Genomic DNA, 15,054 nt, shown 5'->3' on the forward strand with positions numbered 1-15,054 from the left:
TAACTTCATGATTAAGTTGAGGTTATCCAGGCCCTAGTGATTCAGCCCCCTTCTATCTCATCTCTCGGGGCGCCTTTACTTTTATTTTCCCCCATTCTGCTAATATTTAGATAATTAAAAGCTACACACAAGCCTCTCGCGCTGAAGCTTTAATTAAAACGGAAAACCAAAGCACAACAAAGCACAACAGAAAAACCGCACAACAAAATTACATTTCCTAATACCCAGAAGATATTTGGAAGTGCGGAAAAGTAATTAATTATCTCTGAAGGGCTCCGTCATCACATGCACGAGCGGCCCTCATACCCCACACACAAACCATTACGATCCCGCTGATTCTCGCTGACTTCACTATTCAACTCAAACACACAATTTATGAGAAAAATAAATAAAGGAAGAAAATTAAACTAAAATCCCAGGAAACAAAGTATAAAACTATAGTCCCAATACACATGAAAGGGGAAAAAATGGTCAACTGATCCTGACAATTGTGGTGGGAACGACTGACTGTCTTCTATGTATAGAGAGCCTCCTTAGGCTGGTCTTACACGGCCGTAATGCAAGTACGCGGATTGAGGGTTTTCAATTGCGGACACATTATATTCAATGCGGTCTCTTACACCACCGGTGTGGCCGGCTGCAACCGTGGTCCGCAATTTATAGGACTTGTCCATAATGGTCATGAATTGCGCGAGCACTGCACGGACTCGCCCATAGAACTCTATTGGCGAGTGCAGCAGGACACAGACGTCTGCGGAGCCTATGTTGCCGAAACGGTTGTGTAAGACCAGCCTTACTGTAACATAGTTAGTACAGTCTGGATATAGACTCTGGTCCATTAAGTCCAATCTATAACCCAAAACCCATGAGGCTGATGCCAATTACCCCATGTCAGGGGAAAACATTCCTTCCCGACTCCAAATCTGGCCATCAGTATAAAACTCTGGATCGACTCTCTCCGATGAAGATGAGGAAAAGAAGGACTGGATGTGTTGAATGACAACATGACCGATACGAAGTCCCATTCAGGACATAGGCATTCAAGGCCCAACAGAGAGTCCACGTAGACAGTTAAGAACCAGAGGAATAGCTGTCAGTCAAATTATTCACCTACTGGAGGGGTATGGCCATATTTTATGGTCTATTGATGGTCTTCTAAAGTACTTCCAGAATGTGATACTAAAAAGGATCACACTTGAGCCTGAAGACTTGGGACTAGAACGCAGCGTCCACCATATGTTGCCTACTCTGGTTAAAGGACCAAGATGCATATCTATATCAAGCTTCAAGAGGTATGTAGACAAGGTGGTCTTTGGGTTCATATTTTTGGCCACTAAAATAAACAAAAAAACAAAACAAAAACACACACATGCGGGTTTTGGGATAATCTACAAGAATTCTTCCTATAGATGGATGAGGATGGGTATAAAGGACAAATAAACCCAAGTTCGTGTTATTTCTATCACAAAAGGAGCCAAAGAATCAAAGTTACCATCTACTTATGGAAGTCCAGGCTGATCATTGGGGTTGGAAATCAACCAAGCCCTTCATCAACATCAAACTGGCTGGGGGACCCCTTTGTTGTCTTCCAGCCCAACCTAGTACCAACTTATCTAGGGGCGGGCTCTGCTCTTGCAGACAATTTAAGGAGGGTCTGTCGCCAGAATCCAGCATAGCAACTCATCCCGTCTGAATCCAATAGTCGATACAGATTGACAAAAATGGCGATTTATTTTGGCAACAATTCACAAAGAGAAAAACACCATTTGCTTCAGGTGACGCTAACCTATCTGAAGGGCTGGGTTGATAAAGGGAGTCTGTCGCTAGAACCCAACATAAGGGTCGCCTTTACCATGGTTAAGAATTGTCTCAATTATAGGGAACTACTGGTCGTTCCTGTCCCATGTGGCATTCACACTTGTACCTTAGCTTGTCCACCGCGATTCCGCCTAAATCCCCGGAAAAACTGTTTGGGAAGGGCTCGCTGGCGGTCAGTTTTCAAACCCATTCAAACCAAAACAGTTTGGGTTTTTTTTTGCACGGACACCAAGCCTCGCTCTGACCCCCAGCGGCCGGCAAAGCCAACACTATATTTCCTACTGGAGGGGGACAGTGATGAAACAGAGCTATAATTATGGGGTGCATACACCCCTTTCCCCCCGGCAGCAGTACACAAAATTCTAGATGAGGTCGGCCTCAGACATGGTGGTGGTGTTGGCACAGGAGCAGGAAATACCGTATATACTCGAGTATAAGCCTAGTTTTTCAGCACAGTTTTTGTGCTGAAAAAGCCCCCCTCGGCTTATACTCAAGTCAAGCAAAAAAAAAAAAAAAAAAAAAAAAAAAGATTTTATTTTTTTTATTTATTTTTTTTTGGATGGGGGGGGGGTCAGTCCATGACCAGCCACAGCAGTAATGTATAGAATCTCCTATAAAAATAGTGAGAAAAAACACAGAAGCTTTAAAAAAAATATAATAAAAAAAAATAAAAGTTGTAAATCCCTCCTTTCCCTAGAATGACTGTGGCACACATACACATTAGGTATCCCTGTGTCTGAAAGTGCCCGGTCTACTGAATATAGGGGATCTGCAGCGCTCCTGTTCCGTCGGGAAGGGGGTAAATAGGAGCACTGCAGATACCCTATAGTCAGCCAGGCTGAATTCCAAGTGGGGGAGGGGGGGGGGGGGAAACAGTCCTCAAGCTCAGGGAAGGGTCAGACAGATAACCAAAACACCCCCTCCCCCTTCCCCAGCACCTACTGCACCCAAAAACTCCGACCATTTTAATTTTTGAAATTTTCCAGTAGCTGCTGCATTTCCCCCCCTCGGCTTATACTCGAGTCAATAAGTTTTCCCAGTTTTTTGTGGTAAAATTAGGGGCCTCGGCTTATATTCGGGTCGGCTTATACTCGAGTATATACGGTAATCGCAGCAATGCCAGGGGACATAACCTGTATCCCACAATAATACAGATGTACAGATCTATAGGGTTGGTGATAGGCCTGCTGGGACTTGTAGTTCTGCACGAGCTGGACCATGAATCTGATGTAGACTTCCCTATGTAGTCGATGTTTTTCAGCAGCTGCACATTCCAGTGTATGAGTCAAACTGAGGGCTGGAAAATAACACGCTCCTCAAGAAATCTGTACAGCCCGCGAGCGTCACTTCCTCTGTAATACGGGCCAACAAGCTGGCATCGCACACAGGAAGCCATTATAGATACCAGCTGCTGGCACATCACCAGTAACATCTGACCAGATGACATACATGTTGTGTACACTGCTACCTAGGCTTGAGGAACCGCCTAGAACATCTCTAGGGTGTGAACAGCGGGCAACAAGAGATGACTGTATCTGTATACTGATGACTGTGAGAGGAGAGGGTTTGTCACAATGTGCCGACACTCCCATAGACTACACAACAGTCACAACTTACTGCTTTCTGGCTTGATATTTCCAATTTGCTTCCAAAGGGACAAGTCTGTGATGTTTACCACACTCGGATTCTGGGCAGAGTATATAGAGGCCACTGAATCTAGGTTTGGGCCCATAAATATATAGTGAAGTAGTATGGGAAATGACTGAGCCCCGCAGAAGTGAAGGAAATGATTGACATATCTCAGGAGGTTCTAAGAAGGTAGAATGGTGAGGACCAACCTCTCGAGGGATCTACAGGTCATCACTGGATCATGGATGACCTCTCAGTAGATCAAGGAAAACCCAAACCTAAGTGTATCCCGTCCAAACTTTCATATCATTCATTTGGCTTCTCTGGAGACTCCTCAGAACCAAAAAGGAGTCTTCCAGACCTCTAGGGATTTGACAAAACTCCTGGACTGCTAGGACATTGCCAGAGTCATGGGGACCTCCCCCAGATGGCCATACACGAGAGATATTTATCTGCAGAGTGTGCTCACCATAAGCTGCCATATCCTTTAGCCTTTCGTAGGCCAAACTTTCAAATGACAATTGTTTATAAAACATAAAAATTAGAAATTTTGAAAATTTTTTGGCCAGTGACATCATCATCATCATCATCATCAACTACTGGCAAACCATGAATCAAATGGTCCCACCAACTATCCTATGGACAATCCCACCATCTATTGAAGCGTCCAGATCATGGGCATTCAAAAACAAATATATATGGACAGTTTTAGTAATCTGCTGTTAACCTTAGGTTTAGGATTACCACAGACTTCAGACCCCTTGGCAGATTTTACCAAATTTGGCTGGTTCTACCAAAAGGTTGACAGTGAAATATCTGCGGCCTGGTCATTCCGTTCGTTTATCCGAGTGAAATATGCGGAGAGAAAAGAACTGCAGGAGGTACTTTTCATGCGGGAACCCGAGCGGAAACCACACGGACCCCAATATAGTCTATGGGGTCCGCTGGTTTTCTCAGGTAACCAAGTCCCCAAGTGGACTCCCCGAACAGAAAGCCTAACACAGATGTGAACCGGGCCTTACATGTATGGTCAACTTATGGACCTCACAAGACAACCAGAGATCTCTCCACAAATCACCAAGTCAATCGGGGAACTATGAAACCTATGGATTTTCCGGGATCCCCCAGACATCATGAGATCTGCCAAAACAGTCAGCGAATTCCCCAAATTTATTGGAACCTAATAGACCTTGAACAATCTCCCAAATCTTCTACAACAACCCAAACTCTGAGACCTTGGAGGCCACCAAGGATTCTGCCAATGCTCCAGGATTACCAGTGAGCTCCCAAAATACTGGGGCCACCAGGGATCAGCCAAGACCACAGACGGCCAGTGAATTCTGAGATCTCTGGAGATCTTTGAAAAACTACCGGGGGATCTTCCAAATCACCAGAAGCCACAAAATCTCCCAGAACTTTAGGCGCCCATCAAACATCTAGAACGTTAAATAATCTCCCAGGACTCTAGACCACCAGGGATCAGATAAACTGTTTTGTAAGACCACTGTAGTAAAAAAAAAATTTAATTAAATTAAAAAGCAACACCAAGTATAATAGAAGAAGAAGAAACATATAGAAGAAAACCCTTCAATCACAAAAAGATATCACAAGATTAGATACAATAGAAGGAGCGGAGTCTAGACCGAAATCAAGACCAGTCAAGTCAAGATCCAGCAAGTGACCATAGACAGCTCTAGACTCTACTCCATACATGTATACTAAGCCTAGCCAAGTGTTCATGTATTCTCAGATACCTCAGGCATTGGCTTATCATCTTACAGAACAAAAAGGATCAGGCCTACTGAAAGCAAACATGTCCAATCCTTATCTCTTCAAACATCTCTCATCAAGGAGATGTTGAACGTCCTCCAGCAAACAATACATAAGTGCCATACCCCCCTGCAAAATGTCATCAGATTTGGCTGATGTTGACCCAATCTTTAAAGATCTATGGGATACCCCCAACCGTGTGCGCCCCTTAAAGAGAGTATCTAGTGACTAAGATGGACGGCCTATCCCTAGAACAGGCATTCAATATCAGATCTGCGGAGTCCAAAACACCCCACAGATTGCCAATAGCAAGGCGGGAGAGCCAACTCGCTGTACAGAGTATAGTGGCAAGTGTAGGTACTGCAGCGCGGTCCCATTCAAGTCTATAGGTCTATAGATGAACGTTCCATCTATTAACCCTTTAACACTAAGTTCACGTAGCGTCGGCTCTCGGAGGACCAGAACAACGGATAGGGGCACAGCGGTTACCTATAGAGGCCGATGGATCCCAATCCCTATTATTGGGTCCGACCAGGGTTGGGAATTGTAAAAATGAATGCTGCAGACAAAAAAGAAGCACATTGGCACTAATGTGAACTCGGCCTTGTACAGTCAGGCATCAGACACCCCAAAACTATACAGTCAGGCACCAGACACCCCAAAACTATACAGTCGACTACCCTAGGAACATCAGGACACGCGTTTCGGCAGATATGTCGCTTTAACAAGATTTTGTGCCCACGTCATGTGACATCACCATCGGTCGCTAGACTATTTTGTGACCCCTATGGATGCAAATTATTGGTCCACAGGGACAATTCGTTGTCTAACCCAATGTAGAGGCCACACTACGACACGCGCTCTCTCCGCTATATGAAACTTTATCGCCCATGACAACCACCGACAGCGCCCTTATTTTCGTAAAATGGGGAACATCACTAATCCACAGGATCAGCCATTTCTTGATACCGGCGCTCACAAAGAAGTGGTCAGACCCCGGAACGTATACCGTATATACGCTAATAATACGCTTTTAGGAAACCGGTGCGCACAGCGCCCAATGCAAGAAGCCCAAGCACCTACACATGCCCCCCATGTGATGTGCAGTCCTGGCAGGGGGGCACCAAGGAAACAAGCAGACAATCCATGCACCCTGCACAGGAGACACGACATGACACACCTTTAAAGTTGGATACTCCTGAACCTTCAGAGCCATTGAGAGCTGAGCAGCTGATTCCTGGACCGCCATCTTGGACTGAAAGGTTGGGGGGGAGGGGCCGACAACACTAGCTGCAAGCTACATGCCCACAGTCCCGGGCATGATGGGTAATAAGTGTCAGCCAGAAATATGGCGCTATATAAAAGATATTCGCAGGCAAAAATCGCGCAGGGCGGGCGCAGTAAAAACGAACACTGTCCAACTTGACAGCTCAGCAGCAAAACAATTAATGCCCAGCGCCTGCTCTTGCGGCTCGGCCCACTCCTGACCACGCCCACCTGGCGCTGACTGACGTCTCCGCCGACCAATGGCTGATCCCAAGCGCGGCCGTGCCTTTCTCCAATCCGAGGCGCCGCTATGTAACCCTACAGGTAAACTCAGTGACGTAACAATGAAAGTGGGCGTGGCGTGAAGGAACAGCTGACTGTGACACAGGGCTCTGTGGAGGAATTTCTAACGGCCAATAGGAGACGTCGATAGCTAGCGTTGGCCCGCCCCTCTGGCTTGTGAGGCAGGATGTTAGAGGTGGGCGGGGGCTGCCTGTAAAATTGACAGACAGACGGGCGAATGGGAGTGCGAGGAGTTGTGTGGGGACGACCAATTACAAGCTTTGTTGTTTATTGTGTGTGGCTATTGAACTTCACAGTAAAAAGATAAGCGGGCGGGCAGGAAAATTCTTATTGTAACCATGTGATAGTTATAAGATGTGTCATATAGGGGGAACTGCTGAATGAGTAATATAGTTCCCCTTACAGTATATACATTATACTCCCACAGCTGCATTCACAAGCTTTGTGGCTGCAGTGCTGTAATCTCCCAGCAGTCCTTGTGTCTGTATAAGCCTTGTTCTGGTGAATTACAGCCAGAATATTCGTGGAGAGAAAAGCGTTGCTAGCAGGACTTTCCTCCCAATATATATCATGCAGAGAGGGGAATGGACTGGCCCAGACGCAGATGTGAAACTGGGCCTTATATACAGTGTTGGCCAAAAGTATTGGCACCCCTGCAATTCTGTCAGATAATACTCATGTTCTTCCAGAAAATGACTGCTAGCACACATTCTTTGGTATTATTATCTTCATTTAATTTGTCTTCAATGGAAAACCACTAAAAGAATTGTCAAAAAGCCAAATTGGATATAATTCCACAGCAAACATAAAAAAGGGGGTGGACAAAAGTATTGGCACTCTTTGAAAAATCATGTGATGCTTCTCTAATTTGTGTAATTAACAGCACCTGTTACTTACCTGAGGCACCGAACAGGTGGTGGCAATAACTAAATCACACTTGCAGCCAGTTGAAATGGATTAAAGTTGACTCATCCTCTGTCCTGTGTCCTTGTGTGTACCACATTGAGCATGGAGAAAAGAAAGAAGACCAAAGAACTGTCTGAGGACTTGAGAAGCAAAATTGTGAGGAAGCATGAGCAATCTCAAGGCTACAAGTCCATCTCCAAAGACCTGAATGTTCCTGTGTCTACCGTGCGCAGTGTCATCAAGAAGTTTAAAGCCCATGGCACTGTGGCTAACCTCCCTAGATGTCAATGGAAAAGAAAAATTGACAGAAGATTTCAACGCAAGATTGTGCGGATGGTGAATAAAGAACCTCGACTAACATCCAAACAAGCTGCCCTGCAGTCCGAGGGTACAACAGTGTCACACCCGTACTATCCGTTGGCGTCTGAATGAGAAGGGACTATATGGTAGGAGACCCAGGAAGACCCCACTTCTTACCCAGAGACATAAAAAAGCCAGGCTGGAGTTTGCCAAAACTTACCTGAGAAAGCCAAAAACGTTCTGGAAGAATGTTCTCTGGTCAGATGAGACAAAAATAGGAAAAGGCATCAACATAGAGATTACAGGAAAAAAAGAGGCCTTCAAAGAAAAGAACACGGTCCCTACAGTCAGACATGGCGGAGGTTCCCTGATGTTTTGGGGTTGCTTTGCTGCCTCTGGCACTGGACTGCTTGACCGTGTGCATGGCATTATGAAGTCTGAAGACTACCAACACATTTTGCAGCATAATGTAGGGCCCAGTGTGAGAAAGCTGGGTCTCCCTCAGAGGTCATGGGTCTTCCAGCAGGACAAGGACCCAAAACACACTTCAGGTCAGCACTAGAAAATGGTGGTGAGAGAAAGCACTGGAGACTTGTAAAGTGGCAGCAATGAGTCCAGACCTGAATCCCATAGATTGACGGTTTCTTTGGCTACTGCTCTGCAGTGCCGCCATTACACTTATGCCCGGTTCACACATGCTGATGTGTTCCGTCCATAAGGAGTCCGCATGAGGACCTTCCCGGACGGAATACAAGCGCAACTGCAAGCGCTGTGCAGTTGAAGCGCACGGGCCCCATGGAGTATAATGGGGTCCGTGGGCTTGCCGCGCACTGCCCCGCATGAATCATTATAGTCTATGGGGCCCCTGTGCTTGAACTGCAAAGTGCTTGTAGTTGCGCTTGTATTCCGTCCGGGAGGGTCCTCATGCGGACTCCTTACGGACAGAATACATCAGCATGTGTGAACCGGCCCTCACAGACCCGGCATCCGGACCCAGCATACAGACACTGGGGCGGGTGCTGAGGCCGCAGCATTGCCACGCTATACTGCCAGGAACATGGCAATGCTGTACATTTCAATCAAAAACTGCAGAAGTACTTACGGTACTTCTGCTAGCACGCCAGGAATCAGACACATGCCGGGTTACGTGGCCACGTGGGGGGGGGGCGGGGTCTACGTTCCTGGTCTGCTAGCAGAAAATTACCATAATGACGCTAGCATAAGCCGAGGAGCACTTTTTCAGCACAAAAACTGTGCTGAAAAACTCGGCTTATACTCGAGTATATACGGTATACCATTTTGTAGAATGTTTATTACTTTGATCACTTTTTAATTCAAATTTTTAGCAAAGGCTAAACTGCGAAAATATTGACATTTCAGATTCTTTGGTTTTTTTTTCCCATAAGGGAAAAATACTTTTATAAGTTCGTAGACTGATGTTTTCGAACACAGGGATACCCAATGCATATGTGTTTCACAGGAATTTTTTTTAACTTTTATATATTTTCTAGGGAAGGAGGAGGGGGTGATTAAAATTGTTAATTCTTTAAATATATATATTTTAATACTATATTTAATAGACCCACTGGGGGTCTTGAATCCTAGGGGGTCTGATCACTAATGCAATGCATTACAAAGCTAATGCATTGCAAAATATCACTACTATTACTGCATAGAGCAGTCCTGTAATAGAAGAAATGCCGATACAAGCCTGGGAGCCTTCAATAGGCTCCCAGCTATCATGGCAATGGATCACTGGTCCACGACTAGTGAACCAAAAAACTTTCTTTAAAAAAAGCTCTGTTAGTGCTATTAATGGGTTAATAAGTACACCCATATCTCCTTAGCGGTGTTTTAAGTAATTTCTGGGTTTCTCAGGGAGCTCCTGGCATCCTCTGCATTTGTTTACATAGGTATCTTCCTGCTCTCCTATCCTACAGCTACCATGTTGCATTGCTCTTCACTCAGATATGAGTATGATCTAAGTTCTGCATTAGAAGGGGCTCAAGGTGGTATTTATTAAGAGCGCTTAGTCTGTATTTGTTTAGGTTCCGCACTGGGGATCTATAATCATGTAGGGCATCTATATTAAATTTGGGTTGTAAATGAAAAGGGTTAAGCACTATTTGGGATTCAAAATGCCATAGCCTTATGGAGTGCCCTCTATAAATGGATGGGTCATGAGGTCAAAATATGAATAGTATTCCATACTATATGCATAGTACGCAAAATTCCCCTTTATATATCTTATTTTAGAATCTCCCTGATGTCCTTTTTCAAGTATGCATTGTAATGTCATATATGATAGCTCCCTTTTTTCGACATCCATACCACAATAATTCACGGTGACAATACTAAAACGTGCACCTAAAAGTTTCAAAGGTGCCCATACAGCTATACCAGACTCTATTACAAAATTGTCTGACCTCTGCATAAGCAATGTCGCCCCTGCTACTTCTTGTGTCACCCCCTCTACCTCATAGATTGTAAGCTCTTGTGAGCAGGGCCCTCTGTCCCATTGTGTGAAATGACTTTCTTTGTAATGTATCTTTCTGTCTGTATTTGAACCCTACAAATTGTACAACGCTGCGGAATATGTTGGTGCTATAGAAATAAAATTTATTATTATTATTGTGGTGCCCATATACTAAAGCCAGTAATTCTATCTCCTTTGTTACCCCCCGAAACATATTGCCACAGCTTGCCTGCCTTCATAGATTTCAAGAAATCAAGAAGAGATATCGAGCTGATCCTCATGTATTACCACTGCACAAATGGATAAGAGTGAAAGGACAGACACAGTGGCGTAACTACCGCCATAGCAGCAGAGGCAGCTGCCACAGGGCCTGGGACATTAGGGGCCCGGTGACAGCCGCTACCATACCTCCCAACCGTCCCGATTTCCGCGGGACAGTCACGATTTGGGTGACATGTCCGCGCGGTCCCGGTTGGAGGGAGGTATGTCCCGATTTCAACTCAGATCTGCGTCCAGAGGACGCAGATCTGAGTTGAAACACATATGCGGCTGAAGCAAGGACCTGACACAGGTCAGCTCCTCGCTTCGCCGCTTGCCCGCCTCTCTCTCCCTGACACATGCGGCTGAAGCTGCTCGCGTGCTCGCTTCGCCGCTGCGTCTCTCTCTCTCGCTGACACATGCGGCTGAAGCGAGGAGCTGACCTGTGTCAGCTCCTCGCTTCAACTGCTGCCACGCCGGCTCCTGGCTTGTAGACCGCGATGTACAAGCCAGGAGCCGGCGCAGGCAGCAGCCAAGCGAGGAGCTGACACAGGTCAGCTCCTCGCTTCAGCCGCATGTGTCAGCGAGAGAGAGAGACGCAGCGGCGAAGCGAGCACGCGGCGAAGCGAGGAGCTGACCTGTGTCAGCTCCTTCCTTCAGCCGCATGTGTCAGCGAGAGAGGCGGGCAGAGAGCGGCGAGGGAGCGGGAGGAGAAGGTAAGTTTAATGTGGAGGTGGAACGTGAATCTGGGGGCAGATGAAGGAGAGGACGGCATGACACACTGGGGCAGAGATGGAGAGACGGCATGACACTGGGGGCAGAGATGGAGAGGACGGCATGACACTGGGGGCAGAGATGGAGAGGACGGCATGACACTGGGGCAGAGATGGAGAGGATGGCATGACTCTGGGGCAGAGATGGAGAGGACATGAATCTGGGGGCAGAGATGGAGAGGACATGAATCTGGGGGAAGAGATGGGGGGACATGAATCTGGGGGCAGAGATGGAGGGACATGAATCTGGGGGCAGAGATGGGGGACATGAATCTGGGGGCAGAGATGGAGAGGACATGAATCTGGGGGCAGAGATGGAGGGACATGAATCTGGGGGCAGAGATGGAGGGACATGAATCTGGGGGCAGAGATGTGGGGACATGAATCTGGGGGCAGAGATGGAGGGACATGAAACTGGGGGCAGATGAAGGGTGTATATGAAACTGGGGGAGAGATAGAGGGGGGACATATAATTTACGGGTGACTGTAGGAGGATTATACTGTGTGCGGGCACATGAAAAATTATTGAGTGGGCGGAGTCAACACAAAAGTGGGCGGGGCTAAATTTGCTGCGGCACGCTACGCGTGCCGCACATTTTTGTCCCTCTTTCACTTCTTCAAAAGTTGGGAGGTATGCGCTACTGCTGCTATCATTATACTCGAGGGGTCTTTTCAGACCCCCGATTATAATGATCGGTCGGCCCAGGAGAGGTAAGAAACATAAAAAAACACTGTTACTTACCTCTCCACGATACGGGCAGTCTTCAGCCTAGTCGTCTGACGTCTCATGACCCCCACCTGCGTCCCAGGTCATGTGACGTCTGACGTCATTGAAGATGGACTACTTCAGAGGCCGGACAGCGTAAGAGCCGGTAGATAGGTGAGTAACAGATGTTTTTTTTATGTTTTTTCCCCCCTGAGTGTCCAATTATTATACTCTGGGGTCTGAAAAGACCAGCAAATTTCACAGTTCCTTCAATTTCTCAATCTGCTAGCCCCGTTTTCCCTTTGCACCCATCAGAGGCCAGTCTATTACCATTCACCTCATTGCTCCAAATCCCCCATATCCAATCTTCTACTGTCCACTTTTCATACATTTTTTTTTTTTTTTTGCAAACTCGATCCGACGCATTTTTATGACGTTATTACCTTTTTTTCAGGCAACCAATTTGGTTGGTTTTTTACTCCGATGTTGTTCCAAAGGGGGACAACTGAGGCGCTCTCAAGCTATCCCTATGTTCCCAGTAACACCTAATACTTGATAAGAGATGGTGCATTGACTTAATGGAATTAAATAATGTTCAGAGACAAACATTCGCTGTAATATCACCCTGTCCCTATTTTACCCCGATGTATATACTATGTATAGTATCCCCGTACTGAAATAGCTCTGCCTTTGCAGCTGCTAACTTTAAAAACTAAAAACCATCTGGTTTGTCTCATCTCTCCCATGTGTCCTTGTCCTCACTCAGTCTATTTTACTCAATTGCTGTTCTGTTCCTTTGTTACAGGTTTATGATTGTGAAACGTGACGCTACGAAGTGCGAAACTCAATATTCCTACAGCATTACAATATCAGACCTCGACCTGTTTTACTTAAAGGCATCGGAAGGGATTATACTAATGTCTGCGCTGTCGGAGGGGGCGGCCTGATTTATGATGAGCTTCATACCTCCCAACCGTCCCGATTTCCGCGGGACAGTCACGATTTCGGTGACGTGTCCCCGCGGTCCCCGGTTGGAGTGGAGGTATGTCCCAATTTCAACTCAGATCTGCGTCCGGAGGATGCAGATCTGAGTTGAATACATACGCGACTAAAGCAAGGAGCTGTCACAGCTCAGCTCCTTGCTTTGCCGCTGCACTCTGGCTAATGGCTGTGTAGACGCGATGTGACGTCATAAACGCCTACAACTGTGTTAGCGAGACTGCAGAGAGAGCGGCGGGGGAGCGAGGAAAAGGTGAGTTTAATGTGTGTACACATTGAGGGGGGGAAAGATGGGGGGATATGAATCTGGGGGCAGAGATGGGGGGACATGAATCTGGGGGCAGAGATGGAGGGGACATGAATGTGGGGGGCAGAGATGGGGGGGACATGAAACTGGGGGCAGAGATGGAGGGGACATGAATCTGGGGGAAGAGGGGGGACATATAATTTATGGGTGACTGTAGGAGGATTATACTGTGTGGGAGCACGTGAAAAATGAATGAGAATGGGCGGAGTCAACATAAAAGTGGGCAGAGCCACATTTTGCCCCCCTTTCTACTTTTCAAATGTTGGGAGGTGTGTGAGTTATACATCTCCACGTAAATATGGCACATCCACCAGCGGGACTTTCCCCCAAGCTCATAGATGGAACAGAATACACTAGGTTCATACTAGGTGTTCGTTTTTCTGGTCTATCAGAGGACCAGGCCAACAGGCGAATGGACAGCTAAAATCATGAACATCAAGGTCTCTGAGTATAATGGGGCCATCGGTTGCGTGTTCTTTTAATTGAAACCTCAAGACTTGCAGGACTTTTTAGCATGCCGCTTTTTGATGGACACTGTAAGGGAGTCTACAAAGCAGATGTGAACCCAGCTTTATAAGCACCACTCACGCCATAAAATTGTTGTAAATGATCATAAACCTGACGGGGACAGCAGCTTCGCCCATGCCACACCTTGATCACGCTCCCTTTCGGTATAGTGGTGGCGTAAAAGAGAAAACTGGTGTATACGGTATGATAAATGTCCCCCAGTGCCTTATAAAGACAATTTACTGTATATCCGTGTGCCCCTATTCTTCCACTTAGGACCCTATCATAAGGACAGAACCACTTTGTAAGAGTCGTTCCCGCTCTAATGAAAGGACGCTTGTGTTAGGGATCCACTGCCCATCACCATAAAGCCCGTTGTGTCACCCAAGAGAGACCTAAGATGTCCGGTTTGCAGAATCAGATGGTGTTCTTGTGGTTGTGAGGAATAAGCCGTCCAATACATTCTCAAGCTGGTTACTCCCTAAGCTATCCTTCACTCTGAATTGCAGCCATATTTATAAGATCAGTGTCCCTAAGACTATGTGAGGATGGGGCACCCATACACCCATGTGTTGTCACATACTAGGAAATGCTCGAAACATTTTGAGGCTATCATCCAAGAAGACAATCTGCTATTGACCCAAACTAAGGATAAGTCATCAATATGTCGCAGAAATCTCTTTACTAGCAACAGTAAAATAATGAAAGGATCCATTTTATTTTTAAGAGCCTGGAAAAATTCCCTGAGGAAGACAATAGGTGCCACCGATATTACAGGCCTACCTCCCAACCGTGCCAGATTCAGCAGGACAGTCCTCATTCCGGGTCCTGCCCCGCTTGGTGGGAGGTATGTCCCTGCTTTAACTCATTCAAGTCTGGAGAGCACGGAGGAGTTAAATACAATGGTATAGCAGGAGCTGTCCACCATACAACCTGTATCTGCTCTGGGAGCTGTAAGCGCGATGTGATGACCTCACTTACACCACGCCTGCAGCTACCTGAAGACATCAGACCAGAGATAGAAGAGAAGATCAGC

At 46.4% G+C, this 15,054-nt stretch overlaps 1 protein-coding gene across 1 annotated transcript in view; it reads right to left on the reverse strand.

Moving 5' to 3' along the window:
- Positions 1-6,706, reverse strand: part of MAEA (macrophage erythroblast attacher, E3 ubiquitin ligase) — a 54,092-nt gene extending 47,386 nt beyond the window's left edge. The window contains exon 1 of the mRNA XM_075261138.1: positions 6,398-6,706. Coding sequence (XP_075117239.1) covers positions 6,398-6,466 — 69 coding nt within the window. The 5' untranslated portion in view covers positions 6,467-6,706. The remainder of the gene's footprint in view (positions 1-6,397) is intronic.
- Positions 6,707-15,054: the final 8,348 nt, after the last annotated feature.

Source organism: Leptodactylus fuscus, chromosome 1 (genome assembly GCF_031893055.1).
Source record: "Leptodactylus fuscus isolate aLepFus1 chromosome 1, aLepFus1.hap2, whole genome shotgun sequence".
Lineage (NCBI taxonomy): Eukaryota > Metazoa > Chordata > Amphibia > Anura > Leptodactylidae > Leptodactylus > Leptodactylus fuscus.